This window comes from Didymosphaeria variabile (genome assembly GCF_027946475.1).
Source record: "Didymosphaeria variabile strain IMI 356815 chromosome Unknown scaffold_7, whole genome shotgun sequence".
In the NCBI taxonomy this organism is placed as follows: domain Eukaryota; kingdom Fungi; phylum Ascomycota; class Dothideomycetes; order Pleosporales; family Didymosphaeriaceae; genus Didymosphaeria; species Didymosphaeria variabile.
Window position 1 is genome coordinate 1,620,161 of NW_026611626.1, and position 22,159 is coordinate 1,642,319.

Genomic DNA, 22,159 nt, shown 5'->3' on the forward strand with positions numbered 1-22,159 from the left:
GAGTAGTTATATAGCTCTATATTAGTAAGAAATAGTTTTAACTTTTCTTATTCTCTATTAAAGAGCTCTAGGACTTTAAATATTCCTTTAGTTAGGGTAGTAACTTGTTACGAACCAGATAACGGTGGGGAAGTTCAGGCGCTTATAAAGGTAGAAGATGCAACAACCAGGGTTATAATAAGATAAAGATATACTAAGTTACTTAGATAGTAGTTATATAACTTACTTAGCTACTTAGGGTTCCTAAATAACTAAGTAGCTAAGAGCTATTATATAACCTACTTAGTTATTTAGGGCTCCTAAGCAACTAAGTAAGATTCCTATATAGAAATATAAGGATAAACCTTTATACTCATATTTAACCTAAGTTTTAATCTATTATTTAGATTTACTTAGGCCTTCCTTATTAACTTATTATACTTTATAAGATACTTCTATATTAATAAGAACCCCTTCTTCCTCCCCTTAGTAAGTCTTACCCAAGAACTAACCCTAACCTATTTAGGACTAGCTACCCTTTTTAGATTTAACATAACTATTACCTATTTCTAGAATTATCTTATTAATTATACTAGTTACTCTTAGAGTTATTAAATCTAATTAGCCTAGTTAGCTATAACTATAGCTACACTAGTTATAGGCCTAGAGGTAGAGCTTCTAGTTACTACTCTTAATACTTATAAGCTAGTTAGTATTACTATTACGTCTTATACCTTTAGGTAGTTAAAGTATTATAAGGTGTTTCTATATACCTAGCCTAGGCTAGCCTTATAGGTATTTAGTAGATAAGGGTAAATAAATAATAAAGGGGAGTAAGAGAATATTCTAACCTTACTATAGTAGGTAAGGTAATAATTATATAAGAAAACTAATAGATTTTAGTATAGAAGATATACTTTAATTTTAACTATAGAATTTAACTATAAAGAGTAGGAAATACTTAGAAACTATTCTAGACTATATACTACTCTTTTTAGTTCTTATAATCTCTTACTAACCTTTATTCCTAGAGAGTATAGTCCTAATCTAGGAGTAGTTTCTTTACTTTTACTAAATCCCCCTACTCCTAGGATCCTATTATTTTAGTAGGATTATAATTATATACTTACTAACCTAATCCTTATAGTTTCTTAGTATCTAGTAATATATTAGTCCCTAGCCTTATTAGCTCTACCCTACTAGGTGTCTTTATCTATCTACTATTCTTCTATAGAATTATAATAGATAGCTTACTATTCTTTATACCTTAAAATAGGCTAATAAATACTAGGCCCTATCTTCTAGGGCTAGTTAGTACCTAAATAGGGCATTTAATGCTTATACACCGTAAGTCCTAATAAAAAAGAGTAACTAGTAAGTTATAGAGTAAATAAAACGCTAGCCCTATATACTAGATATAATAACTAAATAATACTTATTTTCCCTAAAGCCTATATATAGTATAGGTTTTACATAGCTTACTTAGCTACTAAGCTAGTACCTCTAGGGCCCTAGCTTAAAAGAGATGTAACACTATACTAAGGATTATAATCTACCCGTTACATTATCCTGCGATCACTTAAGCTAAGCTTAGTTATCTTAGAGACCTATGCTCATACTTCAATAACATATTAGACATAAAAACGCATGACAATGCAAAAACTGGTATTTGGTTGTCCAACTTTACTCATACACCATGTGGATACCGATACAACCGGCCCCGCGGCGCATTGATCCGGACCAACAGACCTAGACTCATATACAGCCGTCCTCACCTAACAATGCACAAGGTTATGTAAGAGAGCACAACAGAGGTAAAAGAAATGAGATGAAACAAAAAGCTATCTAACCAAGCAACATCTTCCGCGGGTCCTCGATGAATTCCTTGATCTTGACAAGGAAGGTAACGGCCTCCCTACCATCGAGTAGACGGTGATCGTAGGTAAGGGCGAGGTACATCATCTGACGTCATGTTAGCTTGGAGAGCATAGATCAGCAAAGGGCAGATTGACTTACCGGGCGGATTTCCACCTTGCCATTGATGGCGACAGGCTTGTCCTTGATCGCGTGCAGGCCGAGCACAGCAGTCTGGGGCAAGTTGATAATCGGTGTACCCATCAAGCTACCGAAAACGCCGCCGTTGCTGATGGTGAAGGTACCTCCAGCCATATCCTCGATGGTAAGCTTGTTGTCCCTGGCCTTCTTACCGAGGTCGGCAATCGCCTTCTCGATGCCAACCATATCCAGCGACTCGGCGTTGCGGACGACAGGTGTGACCAAGCCCTTTTCAGTAGCGACAGCCACGGAAATGTCTACGTAATCGCGGTAAACGATCGTGTCACCGCCGTTAGGGCCTTCGATCGAAGCATTGACAGCCGGAACCTCCTTCATGGCGAGAATGCAGGCACGCGAGAAGGCGGACATGAAGCCGAGCTTCGCGCCCTGCTTTTTGAGGATCTCATCCTTGTAGAGCTTGCGGAACTCCATTATAGAAGACATATCGACCTCGTTGAAGGTGGTGAGGGAGGCAGCTGTGTTCTGCGACTGTTTCAAGCGCTCGGCAATGCGGAGACGCATACGATTCATCTTCACGCGACGCTCTTCACGAGCACCCGGCGCAGCTTGCTTGGGCTCGGACTCACTCGACCTCTGCTCCTTGGGCGAGGACGGCTTCTGGGTGGGCGCAGGCTTGGACTCCTGCTTTGGTGGCTCAGGCTTTGATTCCTCCTTCTTGGGCTCAGGCTTCTCCTTGTTGGGCTGCTCTTGCTGGCCCTGGGGCTGAGACGAAGTCTCCTGCTCCTTCGGCGCAGGCTCCTTGGGCTCGTCCTTTGCCTCCTGCTTTGCACTGCCCGAAGGCGCGCCGCCTAGCTCGAGCTTCACAAGGTCCTGCCCAACCTCGACAGTGTCCTCCTCGTTTACGAGAAACTCCTTGATGGTACCGGCCTCGGGGGCGTTGACAGATACATCGATCTAGACTTGGTTAACCCATGATCCTCGGTCCTTGTGTCGACATAGCGTACTTTATCCGTCTCGATGGTTGCAATCTCTTCATCCTGTTCGACATAGTCGCCGATCTCTAGTGGATGTTATTATGTGGTTGTTCTAAAGTCTGCGCAGAACTCACGTTTTGACCATTGCTTCAAGGTTCCCTCTGTGATGGACTCGGCCATTTGTGGCACCTTGACCACGGTAGTGTCAGCTGTGCGAGCATTAGCTATGTTCGTGTGCATATTCCATATCATCCCATGGATATGCGCACCATAACTTCGCGACTGCGAGAAGAGAGCAACGCGTTGTGTTGAGGATCGGCCGGGTCGTCTAAACATGTTAGCATATGCTCTACGATGCCAATGGCTGCGCCAACCTTGAGGCCTGGCTGAGCAGACCGGACGAAGTCGCTCGCGAGATAACGGAGTAGCTGCGTGTCGTGGGGGACGCGGACAGGCGGATGGCTCTTGAGCAAACGCGCAGCAGCGGCTGCGATCTTAGCGGCGATGAAGCTGCCAAACGGCGAAGACACTGTTGGCCAGACATTGTGCAGCGATGACCGGCGAGAATCCTAACGAGGGGAAATGGGATGCGATGGGAGGAGGAAAAGGATGGCGGGAAAAAGCCGGGCGGGAGTTGATAGAGTTCGACGAACTGGCCTTGATGCAGAGCCTCTGCCATAGCTCAGCCGGAACCGCGCTAGTCGACAAGGGCTCTTCCGTGCCGAGCTCTCCAGCAGCCAACGTCGAGCGGAGCCATCCTCACGTACAGCATCACCACCAGCCATTGCGACCGCCAAAGCAGGGCATTTTACACGCAACTACACATCCAGACTGCCATCGAGGCGCCCGCGGCCGCCATGAGCTCTAGGACCACCGTTCTGTGCGTCCCTGCCTGCCGCCGCCGCCGGGCGACAGAACGCATCCCGCGACAACAGCACCGCTAACAGCACGCAGGAGGCTCTATCGCCGTTCGCTCAAGCTGGCTCTCGACTGGGCCGTTCACAGGTACCTCTGGCGGGGCCAGGCAATGTACATCCGCTCGCTGTTCGAAGCCAACAAGAACGTCACCGAGCCGCGCCGACAGAGGGTACGATCCGTATGGCAATGCTCGCAAGGCAGCATCGCTGACACGCGCGCAGGACTTGATCAAGGAGACAGAGAATCTCCTCGAGAAGTGGAAGCATCCGGACCCGTACCGCCCGCCCACGGCGCCTGGGGGTGAGTTGTCGGCGACACTTTCCGAACGGCCGCGGACCCGGCTAACACACACAGGCTCCAAGTACGAGCGCAACCTGCCCGCGCCCATTCTGGACCGTAAGTATTCCGACCCTTAACGACGACTGCTGCTAATGAGAAACAGCTCCTCCCAAGATGACGTTGTAGCGGATCGAAGGGGCTTTGATGGCGGCTTGTACATTATACCAAGGCACAAGGAGACCAATAGACTGAGAAACCAGCAATCCAAAATGTCAAAATCCCATCCATGTTCGCATAGCACAGTGTCAAATCAACTTTCAATTCCACCCAAATGACGCGTAGCCGATTTCTCGTCAGTTTCATGACTGCAATTTGCGCCTCCACTACGAGATTTCGAAAATGCGAAATGCGCATATCGCGAGATATGAAAATCAGAATGCTGCCGCGAGGAAACGAATTCGTAGGTAGCCATCTCGACGCTGCTGCTCCTGAGAGGACGGAGCTGAGACCAACCATTCTCGACCTACCAGAATCCTATGGTCTGAAACGCCACGACCCCCGCAACGCAACGTTGCGCCGGTATGCAATCATGTCGAAGAGTCGCCAATATAGGTGAACTGTTAGATGCTCAGTAGTAAAGACATGGATATCACAAAGCAAAAGACGAAAAAGTGAAGTAATCCCTTTAATTGAAGCTCATGAGCCACCACCCATCAATGTGGGAATAATGTACAGCTCTGGTATTTAAACCCCGTGATGAAAAGCCGTGAACCGAGACCCAGACCAAACCCCATTATCATGAAAAACACCGAACCGCGCCAAAGAAAACAATCGCTTAGAGCTCCTGTGAAGGACCCTTGCCAGGCTTGGCCGTCTTCTTGGGGAGCAGGTCTGGAAGAAGTCAGCCAATGCATCGTGGACGAAGCGCGGAAAGACTTACTCTGGTGAATGTTGGGAAGAACACCACCCTGGGCGATGGTGACGTGGCCGAGAAGCTTGTTCAATTCCTCATCGTTGCGGATGGCGAGCTGGAGATGACGGGGAATGATACGAGTCTTCTTGTTGTCGCGGGCAGCGTTGCCAGCCAACTCGAGGATTTCGGCAGCGAGGTACTCGAGAACGGCAGCGAGGTACACGGGGGCACCAGCACCGACGCGCTGAGCGTAGTTGCCCTTGCGCAGGAGACGGTGAACACGACCGACAGGGAACGCGAGACCGGCCTTGGAAGAACGGCTGAAGCAGAGTTAGCTGGATGCGAAAGACGAGATGTGAAAGGCCAAGGTGAAAGACGCGTCAAATCAAGACAGAACGCGTCTGAAGACCGAAGCCAAAAAGAGAGCAAAGGCGGATCGCGATGGATCGCGATGCACAAGCGCGCTGGGAGACTTACGACTGGGCGCTGGACTTGGAGCCGCTGGCCTTGCCTCCGGATTTGCCGCCAGTCATTGTGATGGAGTTGTGATGAACGGGTAGAACTGGAAAGTTGCTGAGGTGCTTTCGCGGAGATGGGTGCGTGGAGTGGCGTGGGTGGTGAGTGTCGAGACGATGGATGGAGAGACGACGTCGGGGCGGCGGGCAGCTTATAAGGACGGCGCGGCGTGTTGTGGTGCGCGAGATCAACCTGGGTCGCTAGCGCGAGTCGCGGCCGCCCACCAAGATCACTGGCGCTGCGGGCGCTCCTCTGTCGCTGTCGCTTGTTCGCTTGCGTCGCCCAGCACTGCAGCGACGACGCACGGACCCCGCAGGCGCCGCTGGATCACAACACGCGGCGCGCTCCCCATAAGAAGCGCGTCCCCCCGCCGTCGACGACCTTTTCTCCTTCATCTCGACACTCGCACCCGCATCAACCCGCATCTCCCACCACACCAGCTTTTAATCCAGACACCACTTTTACCGCCACTCCACCACCCCCACGCCCAAAATGCCTCCCAAAGCTGCTGCTCAGAAGACGCCCACCACCGGTGGCAAGGCCCCGGCCGGCAAGGCTCCTGCCGAGAAGAAGGAGGCTGGCAAGAAGACCGCCGCTCCCTCTGGTGACAAGAAGAAGCGCACCAAGTCCAGGAAGGAGACCTACTCTTCCTACATCTACAAGGGTGAGTTCGCCGAGTGAACGCGACTTCTGCAGCGCGCAGCCCAGGGCGACAATCGCGTCTTTGCTTTGCGCGCAGCATCAATCGCGTGCCTTCCCCACCATCGAATGACTTCTGACGCGTCGCAGTCCTCAAGCAGGTCCACCCCGACACCGGTATCTCCAACCGTGCCATGTCCATCTTGAACTCCTTCGTCAACGACATCTTCGAGCGCGTCGCCACCGAGGCCTCCAAGCTCGCCGCCTACAACAAGAAGTCCACCATCTCATCACGCGAAATCCAGACCTCGTATGTCTTTCACGAGCCACATTTGTCATGCGCACATTACTAACAGGTCTGCAGCGTCCGACTGATCCTGCCTGGTGAGCTCGCCAAGCACGCCGTGTCCGAGGGCACCAAGGCTGTCACCAAGTACTCTTCCTCCACCAAATAAGCTCGTTTGGTTGGTTGCTGGGTTCTTTTCATGGGTTTCATCTCTTCGTTCAGTGTTTTGAATGAAGTCGGTTATGGGGTCGGTGTTCATGGGTCATTTTAATGCGATCATGGGACGGTTTGTTTGTCTCTCAGGCCGTAGATCTTATGGTCTGACTACGGGGTCCGATATCCAATGAGGGTGTATAGTATACCTCGGAATGAATCAATTCTTCCACTTCACCACCTGTCCTCGCACTCTCATCTTCCCCAGATCTTGTTGTCTATTTTCTGTCCATGTCCTGCCTGGGTCGACTTCTTGGTGATCACGATCCTGAAGGTCTCACTGTCGTTCCTCCAATCAAGTGCCAACAGTGCAGCGACGAGAACGTCTCGTTTCGTCACCAGCACTTTCAGCAGCCCTGGAGACGCGGAATCATGACCCGACAACTTGTATTGAGTGTTGGCGGTGATCAAAAGCATATAACCGGATCTACCACGATAGGCAGAAAAGCGTCCCACCACTTGATCGCAATGAAGGCCGTCAGTAAGCAGTTGACCGCGAACGTAATCAGCGTCATGCGTACATGTAGCTCAAACCACTGCACGTAATGACAACTTCTGCGTCATCACTCAATGTGAGCGAATAAACGCGGGGTCCAACGGTTCCGGGAGCAGCTACCTGGATGTTCTGTACAAGAGGTGGCAACAATTGGTTCAATGTCATGGGTATTATCAACGGAAATACATGCTACATGTGTGATGAAAGGGTGCAGAGCTTACGGATAATCTACCCAAACTCCAGACCTCAAATGCAATTACAATCCGAGCTATTAGACGCCGTATGATTTGCTCGAGGCATTTCTGCCCCGTAGCTATGACTAGACAAAGGTGGCATGTCCTACAACTTTGTAGTTTGACATCATGCTACCGCAGGGAATTCGTCACCCCTACTGCAAACCGTCTTCATCGAAGCTTTCCACCTCGTCCACTGCACCAGCCCTCTCTTGACCGCGTGGCGGTGGCTCGGCCTCGCTGATGTGAACGATAGCCTTGCCCTGTACGCTCACTACGCCTTCTTTCCACTCTTCGTATTCGTTTTCATCACGGATAAGGAATGCGATGAGCATCGACGGGTCCATCTCACGGATCTCGATACGACGAAGGCGGCGCGTGTGACAGTTGGCGATGTCTTCTGCGGAATAGGCGGAAGGATCTTTGTGGTAGGGTAGGAGAGGGCGCGTGACGTGTGGGTCGAGATAAAAGAAGTAGTTGCCTTGAGTTCCAACAAAGTAGTGCGATGCGGACGGGCGGCCGCTACATGGAGGTCAGCGTCATAAAGAGGAATAGAATGTGTGTGGCTCACCCAGCAATACCTATCGACTGCTTCATTTGCAATGACGCCTTCAATGCTTCCCAATACACGGGCGTGATCTTCTCGATGCCCAGCCGGGTGCCTACTAGTACTAGAGTCGGCTGCCACTTGCCGTCATCGTCGATAGCGACTTCTTTGAGTTTGTCCTCGTATATGTCAGCGCCGTCGCCGGAGTTATACACTTTCAGGCCTGCTTCAGGGTACTTCTTGACGAGGTCTTGTATGCATCGCGCTGTTGCTGACGGACCGAACCACTCGCCGGGATATTTGCCACATTCTGCTGCTCCGTGTTCCACAAAGCGGTGGATTGAAAAGGGTGCTTGTGGGTCGTCGGCGAATAGCGAGAGGATCGGGCGGTCGTCCTGCTTCGTCCGTGAATCTTGAAGCCTCCAGTCTACGATTATATCAGCTTGGGCTCTCACCGTAGTTCCAAAGTAATATGATACCTCGTCCTAATCGTAGGTCTATCAGAGCGTTCGCGAGTATGCACTGGCCAGACCTGATCATGCAGCCAAAGCCCGAATCCGACGTGAAGGCGCTTTGAGCCAAGTTCTGCATCCTGACCCTGAAGCTCATGGCTGCTGTCGCCTTGCGATCCAAGCTCTTTTGGATAGGTGAAAATCCCGACCGGTATGTCATCCACGCCCTCGATTCGAAGTCATCCAGAAAGGCGTGGGGCCAACCGCCGTACTGATCCGGATCTTCTCCACCATTTGGGGCCTCCTTGCCGCCAGACTCGTCTGCACTCGTGCGTATCCAACTGTCTTCCTCGGAAATGCCAGGTCGTTCATTTTGAGATGCGGGTGAGGGAGCCGGAGGTGTTCCTGTGGCAGAGGTGGGTGCAGGCTTCGGTCCTGGCGCTTTGGATTCATACCGTAGTCCTAGACACCATATGTGATCGTTACTATTGTTGGCCGGGAGCGGATCGTATACTGAGCGCAGGATCGTCCGGCCGACACGCTCGAACTCATTCATGACAGCGGTTGGCGTAGGTAAGGTCGAGGCTAGGTTGAGGTCGAGTCCAAGAGGATCGTCGAGCAGGTACTTTAGGTGGCGGACAGTCAGAGGTGTACCATGGCTTCTTGTCGAGGATGGGCAGGGCGGGGTGCTTTTGTTGCGGTAGGGAACGTGCGGCAAGTGACGCTGGGGTGCTGGTGTTGGCCTGGGTTGCACGCGGCGAGCTGCAGCTGGAGTCAGCTGCCTGGCCCGCCCCCGCCCCCGCCATGACCCGCGGTTCGTTGAGCCTGACGAACAGCGATGCTTTGCTGGCAACTGCCAGAGCCGCACGTAAATGTATTTCTCGATCCGGCAGCGCAAGCCTACATCGAGCCGCACTGCTCATAGATTGCTTTACACGGGCCTACAATGAGGTAGACGTGGCATGGCGTGGCATGTAGCTCGCCCACTGCGCGGTGCTCTCTGAGGCACGTTGCTTATCGATACCGGTCCCGCCGCCACCCAATTGCCAGCGTCACGACATTTCTGCCCGTTTGCCTCTACGCCGTTACCACGACTTCTTCTTCACCTTGACACGTCCACGTCGCCCGTTACCATGGGGAAGAAGAAGGGAAAGGGCAAAGGGACGCCCAAAACACTGGCGCGCCGTGCGCAGCCACGGCAGCTTTCGTCTCATTATGGGACTCCGCGGTCCACGATCCAGGAAGGTACAGCAACAGCGCGCCTTCCCTTCGTCTGCCTCTGTTGACATTTTTTTTGTTTAGCAACGTCGGCTGTGAAACAAAACTTTTCCCTGCGCGACGAAGCACGATACATGAGCAGCCACCGCTCTTCTGCCTTCGACTCTTCAAAGAAACTCCGCCACATGCCCGTGGTCTTCGTGAGCGCAGGCTGTCTGGAAGGCACCGTGAAAGAGAAGCCACCTCAAACCGAACCCGTTCTTTCAGTCTCCTCGTCATCGCCACCGTCTCCAGGCCCAGCCGCTACCGCTGCTCTCGCAAAAATGACGATCCGCAGCCCATCACCAACGCTTTCTGCGGCTTCGGCCTCTTCAGGTGCATCGGGTGAAGAACTCATCGTTTTCAGAGGACGTGGACACACGCCACTCACCCAACCGCCGTCCCTTCCCACGAAAGCCGATAGTGCTCTTTCCGTTTCTGCCCACACTACCAATTCCATGTCGCAGCCGGACCCACGATGCCCAAGCACTACGAAGGCCACTCTTTCCGCCACCGCCACCGCCACTCGATTCACCATCAGCACCTCGGACGCACACGCACACGCTGCCATGCATGCCGATGCAGCCATGGCGTCTATGGAGGTGCAGCCGAGCATTGCACCTGGGTCGGTTGCTGCAGCAAGGACCATCGATTCTACAGACCTTTCTCCATCCCACGGGCAGTCTCAATCTCACTCCCAATCTGACATTGCTTCGGACACCAACAGTCTCGTCGACTCTCACTTCGAGAAGCGGCGCGGTGGACGGGCCCGCTGGGAGGGCAAAGCTACAGAGTGGGTGTCCAGGAGCAAGCCAGGTATTGGCTGGTTGCCTGTCAAAGACCGCCCTAAAATGGACGACTTTGTAAACGGCGAGGTCGATCCTCGCGAGGCGGCAATGGATGACTACGCCCAGAACGCTGAAGCCTTTGGCCTTACTAGCGAGATGTTTGGCTTCGCCGCAGGCCGTGAGTTGGATTTGGATGCTGGAAGCCATAATGATTGGGATTCGGAGGAAGAGCTTGAGGTGCCCCCAGACCTGGAACAAGATGAGGATGACGGCTGGACTTCAGATCAGGCTCGCGACCTTGATGTTCTGAGCACTTCAGATGATGTTGAAGGCATTGTAGCTCGTATAACCGGTCGACGCACTCGGTCGCATGGCGTTCAATATCAGGTTGTCTACGAGGGGTGTACCAGAGATGATGCTCGGTGGCTACCGGTCGCTTACTTGACCACGCCGTCCGACAAGGTCCTTATTAAGGCGTACGAAACCAAGCGCTTGGCTCTTGAGCAGCAACAACAAGCGTCTAGCAGTTCCGACACCGGTAGCGAGTTCGATTTCAACATTGATGGTGACTCGGGTGAAGAACAGGAGGACTTGGACGACGAACAGCTCGCACGGGCGCTCCAGAGGCAAGAAGAATTGGGTATTGACGATGATGACCTCGTCTTATATGGCGCGGATGAGTACTTCAATGGCCAAGTCGGCACCGCCTCTAACGCTTCTCGAGCGACTGTCGACCGTCCGAACAAAAGGAGGCAGCAGCGAGCTGGTGGCGGCCGACGTGCCGACCCTGTCTTTCCTTCAGCTTCAGCGCTGGCTGATGCGCTCGATATGGATTCCTACAGCGGCTTCGACATCATGGACACAGAACGTCCTTCCTTGCGTCCTAGGAAGAAAGGTCGCCGAGGCCAGATGGCGCCAGAACTTGACGATCTCGATCTGAATGAACAACTGCAGGCATCGTGGGAAGCCGATCGACGGAAGAAGCGACTGAAGAAGGCCGAGCGAGAGGAGCTTCGTAAGCAAGGCTTGTTGGGTAGGAACGTCAAAGCTCCAAACCTTGTTGTCAAATACAAGGACGGCTTCGTTATGGAGGAAGTTATAGAGGAAATTCGCGATTTCTGGGCGACGGATATGGCCACCCTCTCCTTACCCGCTATGGAAGCTCAACGACGCGCAGTCATCCATCAGTTTGTGGGCGAATTTGGCATCAGTTCCAAGTCGCAAGGTGATGGAACTAAGCGCCATACGATACTTTCTAAGACCGTCCGTACGCTTAGGTTTGACGACGATCTCTTCGACAGGACCTTGGCGCAGAAGAAGTATACTCGGCGTCTGCATGCCGGTAACAACTACCCTCCGCAGAAGAAGAAAGAGAAGGGGACAAAGAACCGTCCAACGGTATCTTACAAAGATGGTGAAGTTGTAGGCGCGAAGGCGCCAGAGCTGGGGGTCGAAAACAGAGGCCGCGCTATGCTCGAAAAGATGGGCTGGAGCAAAGGTATGGCTCTTGGAGCGACAGATAACAAGGGCATACTGCAGCCTATCACGCACACTGTGAAGATTACGAAGGCCGGACTGCGGTAGAGCGGTGATCCTGCGCGTAGCAGCTCTGACGTGGGGTGCCGAAGTGTGAAGAAGGCACGCATTGGAAGGCGTCGAGCGCTTTTTTCTTCCACTGCGCTCTAGTCTTCTCTTTGCTTTCTCCATTTCCACGATCGTGGGCGGCTGTGTGTTCTTGTATGATACCTTTGTTTTTCGCTTCATTAGACGCTTTCGCTTCAAACGTCGAGACAGTTGACGGATTGGGAATATTGCATGGAGTCATTGGGGTCACATTGCTTGAGTATTACGACACACTGCATGGCATACGAAGGCATAGCATATGAAGGCGTGGAACGGTGCGAGCCTCCATGGAAAATTGAGTGATCGAGGACCTCACGGTCGCAATCACACCACTTGACCAAAGTTCTTGTCTGTTTCTGGTTGATGCTGAGTGTTCGCATCATTCTATATGCGTGCTGCCCATATGTCTGCCTGCCGTTCCTTCGTACTCCATCGCAGGGCACAGACAACAAAGGTACGATGGCCTTGGGGACTTCGTTGTCTCGTGACATCCGGGCAAAATCCTGGTCCGTGGTCTTTTACGTGTGGCTCTCGCATCAACGTGAATGTCGGCTCACCAATCTGAGTATGCTCATTGTTGCTTAAAATTTTCATGGGATACCATTAAATAAAGTATTGCATGGGCTTTTATACGTATGGAACTTATACAAAATCTTCAACTTAACGCGAGGTTCGCGATCATATTGCCACGCCATCTACCTATCGTCCCATTTAGATGTCGGTCACCCTTTACTCGACTGCGCTGAGTATACTGACGAAAGCAACTTTGTTGGTTGTGATCTTTGGGACATTTATAATTGTCTCTGCAAGCCTCCAGGTACCCGGTCGTGTCGTTGTTCGATTGCACGTGGTCGTGAGACTGTACGTTTTGTGCAGAGCAAAAACGTTCAGTAAATACCAAAAAAAATTCACCAACCACCATAACCTTGTCCCAACATCAAGAAATCATACAGTACCATGGAATCAGGTTCGAGGAGCACAATGAGATCGGTTTCATTGACCTTCTTGCCATATAATATGGTCATTCGATATACGCTTGTCTGGTGTGCCACATGCGAACCATTTCGCACCATCAACAAGTCGTCGACGGCCAACACAAATTGAGAATTCACATCAAAGCTATGAAACAGGTAAGCAATTTGATTTCATCCAGAGAACGTCCAGGCTCAGTCACCAAAGCCATATCGTTGGTCTCTTGATTGTGAGCTTAGACAAACTCATGCCACCAAGTGAAAATATCCACTCTTATTTGCTCTGATCGAATTATCCAATCCCCCTTAGCATCGGTATAAAGGCCTGTGTTACCCCAGGCCAGACAATGCAGAGGTCGAGGAGGCTCAAAGGCTTGAATTTCTCGGCCTTTATCGTAGTGTATCTTGGGATAACTTGGCTAACCATCCACACTCCAAGTCCTCACCTACCTTGATACGCATACAGCCGATAATGGCAGACATCTTTTATTGACTGCACATTCATTGCAAGCTACAGAGCTCATTGATGGCGTCCACTCATACGTCCACAGCGATACGGCGCCGACCTATCCTCCCCGCTCACCAAACTCCCTCGCCCAATCCTCGTACTCCTTCAAACCCTGCCTGCTGACACTCGGTCTGATAGTTTGCAGACTCGCCTTAAAGTCCTCGAACCGTATCGGCCTAATCTCATCCATGGTCATGTGCAGTAGCCTCTCGCCCAGTGAGCGCAGAGGACCCATGGCCGCGTCTTTGGCGAGCGCTGTGATATCGGAACCGGAGAAACCTATCTCATCATTAATGCTACAATGCGTCGACTACATTTGGAAGAGTGAGCAATAACTTACCATCCGTGAGCTGTACTAAACGATCCAAGTCAGATTCACCGAGCTCATGCTTTTGGTGGCTTAAGAGAGTCTGGACTTGGCTTTTTCGGACGTGGTCTTCAGGCAAAGGGATATATTGTCTTCTTACGAAACGTCTTCGTGCGGCCTCGTCGATAGACCAAGGGAGGTTTGTTGCGGCGAGAACCAATACGCGGCTCGCATCGCCTCTTTCTTTATCCTTGTCCGTTTGCTCCTTTCCTGCAGCGGCTTTCGCGAGATCAGACCACTGGATGAGGAACTCTGTCTTGATACGCCGCGTGGCTTCATGCTCGCCAGAGCCGGACCGAGAAGACAAGAGGGAGTCTATCTCATCGATGAATATGATAGAGGGCGCAAGCAATTTGGCTAGCGCAAAGAGCGCACGCACGAGCTTCTCCGACTCACCCAGGAACTTCGATGTCAAGCTGCTTGCGGAAATGGCAAAGAATGTTGAATGCGATTCGGTAGCGACAGCTCGGGCAAGCATCGTCTTACCTGTACCCGGAGGACCGAACAGAAGCATACCACGAGCAGGCTCTCGCAGGCCCATGAAGAGATCAGGACGTAAGAAAGGATAAACGACCGTCTCTTTCAATGCGGACTTCGCCACGTCAAGCCCAGCGACATCGCTCCAATGCACTTCATCTCCCTTGATGACGATCTCGTTTAGAATCTGTTTGGCAGCCGCCTCGTCTACACCTCGTGGTAAAGATTTCATGATGCCGCGGACCTTCTCTTTCCATTCATCTGAATCGCTTTCAGACCCCGAGAGCCCAACTTCAGACGATGGCGTAGGGGGTAGATCGGCTCGAACAGTACCCGCTTTGGCTTTACCTTTTCTCCGCGGTGGTGGTCTTGTCTTCGTTTCGTTGTCATCAGTCTCGACAGCGATAGGCTGAGGAGGTTCCTTTCGCAGCTGCGGAGCTCGATTGTCAGTATCGTTATTGCGAGCAAGTTGTTGAGTAGGTCGAGGATGTGACAGGGTTGTTTTGTTGGAGAAATCAGGCCACGATAGTTTTGCCGCGGCTGAGGCGGCGAGAGCGCGGTTACTGGGTGCTGGTTCTGGATACTCGTTGCGGTACGATGGCATTGCGGGAATCGGAACACCCGCTTGGAAGCTCTTGGAGCGACCTGTATCAAAGGAATGTCTAGGGCTAGATGGTGCTGGCACGATTTTACGGCGTAGATGAGGTGGCCTCAACGCTTGCTCAGGGTCAATTCCATTGTCTGCTGGCGGAGGATTACATGCCGGGGAATTCAAGGCATCCGTAGAGCGAGAAAATGGAGAATGCTGCGACTGGTACGGTACGTTACCGTGAGCAGATACTGACGGAATGCTTGTGTCTAGGGAGGAGCTGGGTGTTTCTAGAGAAGGCCGGCTCGAAGAAACCTGTGGTATTGCTGGAGAGGCTTTCGCCAATCTGCCAGAACTAGGGATTGACTTGAAGCCCCACGCCTGAGTCGCTGCTTTGGCCGCATCCGGGGGCTGGGACCTCATCGAAGTCGGAAGCTTGGAAGACGAGGACGACTTGCTATCCCTTCCTGGCCTCAAGGTTCTCAACATGCGCCCTTTTTTCTCGGGGGAAGGTGTCCGCGAGTCCTTTGCGCGAGTTGCAGCAGGCGTCATCAAAGAAGGTCCACTTATGGTTTGGGTAAGTGTCCGAGTCGACTCAGCTCCAGAGCTCTTTCGAGGGGCGAGTGAGGGTCGCTTGGGCAGGGGCGGCGGTCGCGAGAGATCGTTGTAATCGACGGGGCGTATGGTGCCGTCACCCAGCCAGCTGGGAGAACCATTGCCCTCTGTTTGCGACGTAAGAGTGGCATGAGGGGGTGGCGTGGGGGCTTTGGTGTCGACGGGTGGTGAGGTGATCCTCTCATTGCTATCGTCGCGGCTACGCTTCAGTGTCTCGAGCAGATCGACGCGTTCTTTACATTGCAGCTCGAGCTGCCGCAGCGACTCCACAAGGGCTCGTTCGGTCGAGGATGCCGGGCGGATCAGCGCGGGCCCCCGGTGAGCGTTGTGATAGGTGATCTGGTCAAGTGCTGTCCTCCAGGAACGAAGTGCTTCGGCCTCGTTGCTCTGCGATTCGAAGTACACGGCCGTGGAGCAGGCGAGGAAGGCCTCGTCGTAGGCCTTTTGTGTCGAGTTGGCGCGCATTGCTGGTATGCATACGGTCCAATATCCACTATGCGGCGCGCAAAGAAAGGTGGATGTTGGTCGCAACGCGTGGTGGGCTCGTATGTGACGTAGCCTCCACTAGCCTGGCAAATCACATGACCTAGCCCTTCTGCGAGCGATTACTGGTATCATCGTGTCTTTCCTGCTACCATCTGACAGTACATTTCCACGATCTATAGCTTCCCAGTCACCCTACTGCTGCTCCCCCTCTATTCGCATCCCAGATGGCTCGCGTGTAATGTTGACCGCAAACGGTATAGTCGGAAGCAGGAGCGGGGCCTCCGCGGAGATCATCTTATCAGATTCCGTACGCTTGGCCGCTGCAAAGATGGACGATGACCGGAGCTTGAGAGATACCGTACGAGACGACTGATTATCGACAAGTACTACCATCTACCAGCCTGAACCGTACCACTCGCGCAGGTCCTCGTGTTGGCTGCTGCATGAGGCAGAAGGAACACGCTGCCAGAATAGCGACCCAGATGGATCGATCCCGTGTCGAGCAAGTGACAAAAGACGTCTGGGAGCTAACCCGTTGTGACGACAGCGGCCCAAGCTCCCGACTCTGCTCACAGATTGCCGCTTCACAAGTCGTTCAGGTCGCTGCCGATTTGTGCTGCATCGAGCTTCTCTGCGCGACCCATGAGCCAATTGTTTGCTCGAGGGCGCGTCTGCCGTCTTCCGCACAGCCTGTCCCTGGCCACGCGGGCTGCCTCGCGCTGTAGCTCGACCTCGTCCACCGCGCCGTCCATAGCTGCACTCTTCAAACAAAGTCCATCATCTTCTTCACAGCCTCAGCCCTCGTCGTCACCCGGCAAGACGCTGACGCTCAATGGCTTCGTGCGCAGCGTGCGGAAACAGAAGCGTGTGGCTTTTGCTGCCATAGGCGATGGTTCTTCTCTGAGGACGGTGCAAGCCGTCCTAACACCCGAGCAGGCCGACGGGTTAGTGCCTCCATCAATATCACACATCATGTCGCCCATGCTAACCTGGTATGCAGCCTGTCCACGGGAATTGCTGTAGCAGTGACTGGTCGCTGGACGCCGTCACCAGGCGCAGAGCAGTCCTTCGAGCTCCAAGCCGATCGTGTGCGCGTCTTGGGCACCAATGATGCTGCTGTACGTACACCAGGGGCAGCGAAATGTCATCATTTTTCAGCTGACGATGCATTCCTTGGTCAATCTAGACGTCACCTTTACAAAAGAAATATCAAACACCCGAATTTCTTCGCACGTTGCCCCATCTGCGTGCCCGGCTGCCCTTCAACGCACTGCTTCTCAGGCTGAGGTCTCTGGTCACGGCCCAAGCGACCAACTACTTCGTGAACCACGGATTCATCCAAGCGCATCCACCCATCATCACGTCTTCCGACTGTGAAGGCGCCGGCGAGGTCTTCACCATAGCACCAGAAGTGTCGTCCAACCCTGCAGAGAGGACCGCAGAGCAATCTAAAGAGCGCCAAGAGCTCTTCTTTGGCTCCCCCAAGTACCTCACCGTATCTAGCCAACTCCATCTCGAGGCACTCGCCCAGTCAGCCGGCAAGGTATGGACGTTGTCTCCCACGTTCCGGGCGGAGAAGAGCGACACGGCTCGCCACTTGAGCGAGTTCTACATGCTGGAAGCCGAAGTCGCCTTTGTGGAGAATTTAACGGACGTCATGGATGTAGTGGAAGGCCTGCTGCGTACCCTCGCAACCGAACTGCAAGCCTCTTCAGTTGGCGCCGAACTTCTCGAGGCTCGGGCCCGAGACGACAAGGAAGATGGCAATGCCGTGTCCAGCACAGTGCTTGCACAACGGTGGCGAGGGCTGATCGCGGGACCTTGGCCACGTATCACATATCGAAAAGCGTTGGAGCATTTACGATTAGCTGTTGCTAACGAGGAGGCGCAATTTGAGTTTGCACCTGGGCACGAAGATGGGCTTCAAACGGAGCATGAGCGATTCCTTGCTGAACGCCTGGGAGGCGGAGGCCCCGTTTTCGTCACAGACTATCCGCGCGAAATCAAGCCGTTCTACATGGCACCTTCTTCCAAGACGACCGCAGGCCCTGGCCAATCCCCCACTGTTGCCTGCTTCGATCTTCTCGTCCCCGATATCTGCGAGCTTGTAGGGGGCTCGATGCGTGAACATCGCCTGCCCCAGCTTATCGAATCGATGGAAGCCCACGGCTTGCGTGATGCTTCCACACAGGGATCAGCATCTTCCGATGGTTCTCTACAATGGTACCTGGATCTGAGAAAATACGGCAGTGTGCCTCATGGCGGCTTTGGACTGGGCTTCGACCGTCTATTGTGCTACTTATCAGGGGTCACTAATATCAGAGACGTCGTCAGCTTTCCTCGATGGCACAAGCGGTGCGATTGTTAGGGGAGACGAATATGGAGCGCAGCGAAGAACGTCGGATGATGCTTCGCATGTAACAACAAGATTTCCAGAAGTTCGGCAACAAATGTATAGACTTCTCGCCTGCGCGGGTGTACGATATATGTAACACGTAGAATAGGAGCGACACAGGTCAGCCCCGTCTCGCTCAATTGCACATCGAGGCCTAGTGCCCGTCTTTGTACGTTGTGCCCCGAAGGACCACAGTGCATAATGATATCACTGGATCCCGTATGAAGGGCAGGCTTTCCGGCGGAAGGGCACCCAGGAACTGGGTACGGGCACATGCAATCTCAGCATCTGGTGGCGGAATGGAAATAGAAGACCCATCACGCCTGCTGTCCTTGGACATTGCGAGCTAGGAAAAGTACAGTGGTCCCGACCCATGGAGCTGTATACAACGACTACTATCACGTAGCAAACTCGGCCGCATATAAGAGCGGAGCCACCGCGGAGATCATCTTATCAGATTTTGCAGGCTTGGCCCGGCTGCGACTCGTTGCGACTCGCTCCGGAGATGACCCAAGCTTCCCCGCCGAATCCGACTACTCCTTGCGGTCACTCTTGCCAGTTGGTGACGGGGAGGCGAAGGGGGAGTAGCAGCAACAGGGCGGCTGTAGGAACTGTAGATAGTAGGCAACGGGGCGGTCGAGAAGCGCGCAACAGTCGCTTGTAGACGTTGAATCGTTAGGTCATATAAGAGGTACAATGCACGTTTTGCCGGGCCCGCCGCTCCGAGTTTCGCGCTACGCTTCGTTTCTCTCGGCGAGTCGTTTTGCCCTTCAGCTATCCAGAACTTAAACCTACAACCACATCACTGCAACGCCTCTGCCGCTCATCCACCCACACTCTCCTGCAATCACATCGCCACAAGGAAGCAGCGACACACCCATTCTAGCTCGTCTCCATTAAATTCGCAAACCTGGAATCTGCGCCGCTAGCCAGCGGTCATTTAATGGCCACCCATGGAGGACACACAGCTGTGGAAGAAGCCGAGCACGAGTACAGCTCCCAACAGCGCCGTCGCGACCTTCACTGACCACACCTCCAGCTATGAATCGCTACCGCCGAACTTCTCGCTCTCCGCAAACATGCTCGCGGGCGCGTTCGCGGGAATTGCCGTATGCTGCCGCGCTGGAACGCCACAGAGCGAGCGCTAACTGCGCGACAGGAACACTCGGTCATGTATCCAATTGACTTGCTGAAGGTGCGCCGGCTCTAATGCCTGTCACGATGCTCCTCGAGCAGTGCGCTAACAATTCGCAGACGCGGATGCAGGTTGTCAACCCCTCGCCCACAGCCATGTACACTGGCATCTCAAACGCCATGGTCACAATATCGCGGGTAGAAGGATTTAGAACGCTATGGAGGGGTCTCTCCAGTGTCATCGTAGGCGCAGGTCGGTCTCGACGGCGGTATGGCATAGTGAGGCGAAACTGACGAATCCTCAGGTCCAGCGCACGCCGTTTACTTTGCGTCCTACGAGGCGACCAAACATGCTTTGGGCGGCAATGAAGGAGGCAGCGAGGCGCATCACCCTTTTGCAGCAGGTGCGTCGCGTCGAATGGACGCAGCCGAATAGCTTGCTGACCAGAACTAGCGGCAAGCGGAGCAGCAGCCACAATTACCAGCGATGCCTTGATGAATCCTTTCGATGGTAAATAACCCCCTTGGCCACGTCAAACACGCGCTCACTTTCGCAGTCATCAAGCAGCGCATGCAGCTGCACGGCTCGGTTTACAAATCCGTCCCGCATTGCGCTCGCGAAGTTTTCCGCCACGAGGGCCTCAGCGCATTCTACGTCTCCTACCCTACTACGCTATGCATGACGGTACCTTTCACGGCGTTACAGTTCATGTCATACGAGTCAATTTCCAAAGTCATGAACCCCACAGGTCGCTATGACCCTTATACGCATTGCTTTGCCGGAGGTCTAGCGGGAGGTCTCGCTGCAGGGTTTACGACGCCGTTGGATGTGATCAAGACGCTACTTCAAACTAGGGGTAATGCGACAGACTCGGAGCTTAGGAACGTTTCGGGGCTTATGAATGCGGCAAGGATAATACATCAGCGAGACGGATGGAAGGGGTACTTTCGAGGATTGAAACCAAGAATCATCACCACGATGCCCAGCACGGCAATCTGTTGGTATGTTGTGCCAGCGGGTCATCTGAAGTTGTTGATAGCTAACAGGAAGGCAGGTCTGCCTACGAGATGGCAAAAGCATTTTTCATTGCGCGCAGCGAACGAGGGTCGACGGCCTAGAAGCCGCCAAACAACTACATACCGGTGAATGACGGTGCTGAAATCTTGAGTAATTGTACATGGGCAAAGGCACCCGCGATAGAGAGGACCCTGCGGCGGCGTCGTGGAAGATATTTGCTCCTTTGCGCGGAGTACGGCATGCCTTCTTGTGTGTATCATAGAATTGTGAGGTCCGTCATGGACCGGACGAGGTACTTAATCGATAACAAGAGGGAATGCGTCTCGCTGAATGCGACCATGACAGCGCGAAGACAAAGCTTAGGCTTGGCAGTCGGGAGCCGAACATGTGCGATGCATCTGTGATGTGATGACTGTCACCGACATGCGCTAGCGAGCGTGACGGGTGTCCTGCTGTGGGCGTCCTTGTCGATGGTCGAAGCCACAGCCACGCGCGTTTCGCATCAGGGCGGGTTGACCTGCACCAGAAGCGGTGGCTGTCTACCAAAGCCGGTAGATGTAGAGGATCCAGTCTAGTGCCCAGTGCGCTCGTCCGATGGGTAAATCAGACGTCAGACGCCAACGCTGCTTCGTGCATGGCCACAATACAGTGTCTACTTTTTCCCGCAGGTTCCTGTGCGAGTGGATGCGGGAAGCGGCGGTATGGGCCGTCGAGCAAACGGAAGGGAGCTTTCCGTGAATGGGGCGTCCGTCGTTCTTGAGCCTCGCTTGCTGTGCCGTGCGTCAGTCCGCAGTGTTTCCCTGAACCGGCTCGATGGATGCAACGCCATCTCCTGCAGCTGCTGCAGGCTGTTGGCGATCGGGGCTCCCCAAGTCGCGTGCGATCTGGACCAAGATGCACCGCAGATCGGCGCCCGCAAACCCAGGAGATCGATCTCGACGCCCGCCTCGTGCGCCCACGCCTCTAGAAACTTGCCGCGCCGCAGGTCCCAACACCCTCTATTTGGCTGCAGGATGGGATCCCCGAGCCACAAATGGTCCTCGTTCCACTCCCGCTGCCGTTCCCGCGCCCTGTACGTACCCTTGGTTGCTTGTTGTGCCCACGAGTCAAGTCTTTGTGTGCGGTGTGCGGCTTGGTGAATAGACGTGGTGGCACCTTGCGTTTGAGCGTCGTAGCCCTGTAGGGCAACCGTCGGATCTGAATCACTGACAAGCAGCTTCTGCTTTTGTGCTGTGCGGCGAGACCAGCCCTGCTAGTGACGGCTCCATCAAGCTCTAATGAGTAGTCCAACTGCCATCACACGTGCATAGCAGCGCACCTGGGCAACAAATCATATACTGGCCTGCTCGCCGCTCATCTTCTCCACTTACATGTCTGCCTGACTTTGCAACAACATTCACTACTCGTTGCCAATTTGTCCTCATCATCTCCTGCCTCGCCTGTTTGGCCTTCTGTACAATCCCCATCACA

General features: G+C 53.2%; 8 protein-coding genes across 8 annotated transcripts; 4 read left to right on the forward strand and 4 right to left on the reverse strand.

Moving 5' to 3' along the window:
• Positions 1-1,824: 1,824 nt before the first annotated feature.
• On the reverse strand, positions 1,825-3,513 carry KGD2 (2-oxoglutarate dehydrogenase complex E2 component; the record flags this gene model as incomplete). The annotated part of the gene is made up of 6 exons (XM_056218406.1): positions 1,825-1,941; positions 1,996-2,949; positions 3,000-3,055; positions 3,104-3,178; positions 3,239-3,297; positions 3,344-3,513. 6 exons carry the CDS (start codon positions 3,511-3,513, stop codon positions 1,825-1,827), a joined length of 1,431 nt encoding a protein of 476 aa, XP_056067671.1.
• A 313-nt stretch (positions 3,514-3,826) lies between these two features.
• Positions 3,827-4,191, forward strand: N0V89_009656 (uncharacterized protein; the record flags this gene model as incomplete). The annotated part of the gene is made up of 2 exons (XM_056218407.1): positions 3,827-3,849; positions 3,924-4,191. 2 exons carry the CDS (start codon positions 3,827-3,829, stop codon positions 4,189-4,191), a joined length of 291 nt encoding a protein of 96 aa, XP_056067672.1.
• Positions 4,192-5,001: 810 nt separating this feature from the next.
• Positions 5,002-5,612, reverse strand: HTA1 (histone H2A; the record flags this gene model as incomplete). Its single annotated transcript, XM_056218408.1, has 3 exons — positions 5,002-5,057; positions 5,107-5,399; positions 5,557-5,612. The coding sequence occupies 3 exons, from the start codon at positions 5,610-5,612 to the stop codon at positions 5,002-5,004; spliced, it is 405 nt and encodes a 134-aa protein (XP_056067673.1).
• Positions 5,613-6,087: 475 nt separating this feature from the next.
• Positions 6,088-6,689, forward strand: HTB1 (histone H2B; the record flags this gene model as incomplete). Its single annotated transcript, XM_056218409.1, has 3 exons — positions 6,088-6,259; positions 6,385-6,544; positions 6,599-6,689. The coding sequence occupies 3 exons, from the start codon at positions 6,088-6,090 to the stop codon at positions 6,687-6,689; spliced, it is 423 nt and encodes a 140-aa protein (XP_056067674.1).
• Positions 6,690-7,617: 928 nt separating this feature from the next.
• Positions 7,618-9,017, reverse strand: ATG4 (Cysteine protease atg4; the record flags this gene model as incomplete). Its single annotated transcript, XM_056218410.1, has 3 exons — positions 7,618-7,984; positions 8,034-8,436; positions 8,489-9,017. 3 exons carry the CDS (start codon positions 9,015-9,017, stop codon positions 7,618-7,620), a joined length of 1,299 nt encoding a protein of 432 aa, XP_056067675.1.
• Positions 9,018-9,864: 847 nt separating this feature from the next.
• SQS1 (squalene synthetase-like protein) lies at positions 9,865-12,090 on the forward strand (the record flags this gene model as incomplete). Its single annotated transcript, XM_056218411.1, has 1 exon — positions 9,865-12,090. One exon carries the CDS (start codon positions 9,865-9,867, stop codon positions 12,088-12,090), a length of 2,226 nt encoding a protein of 741 aa, XP_056067676.1.
• Positions 12,091-13,666: 1,576 nt separating this feature from the next.
• On the reverse strand, positions 13,667-16,121 carry N0V89_009661 (uncharacterized protein; the record flags this gene model as incomplete). The annotated part of the gene is made up of 2 exons (XM_056218412.1): positions 13,667-13,887; positions 13,949-16,121. The coding sequence occupies 2 exons, from the start codon at positions 16,119-16,121 to the stop codon at positions 13,667-13,669; spliced, it is 2,394 nt and encodes a 797-aa protein (XP_056067677.1).
• A 1,131-nt stretch (positions 16,122-17,252) lies between these two features.
• Positions 17,253-18,510, forward strand: SLM5 (asparaginyl-tRNA synthetase; the record flags this gene model as incomplete). The annotated part of the gene is made up of 2 exons (XM_056218413.1): positions 17,253-17,260; positions 17,424-18,510. The coding sequence occupies 2 exons, from the start codon at positions 17,253-17,255 to the stop codon at positions 18,508-18,510; spliced, it is 1,095 nt and encodes a 364-aa protein (XP_056067678.1).
• Positions 18,511-22,159: the final 3,649 nt, after the last annotated feature.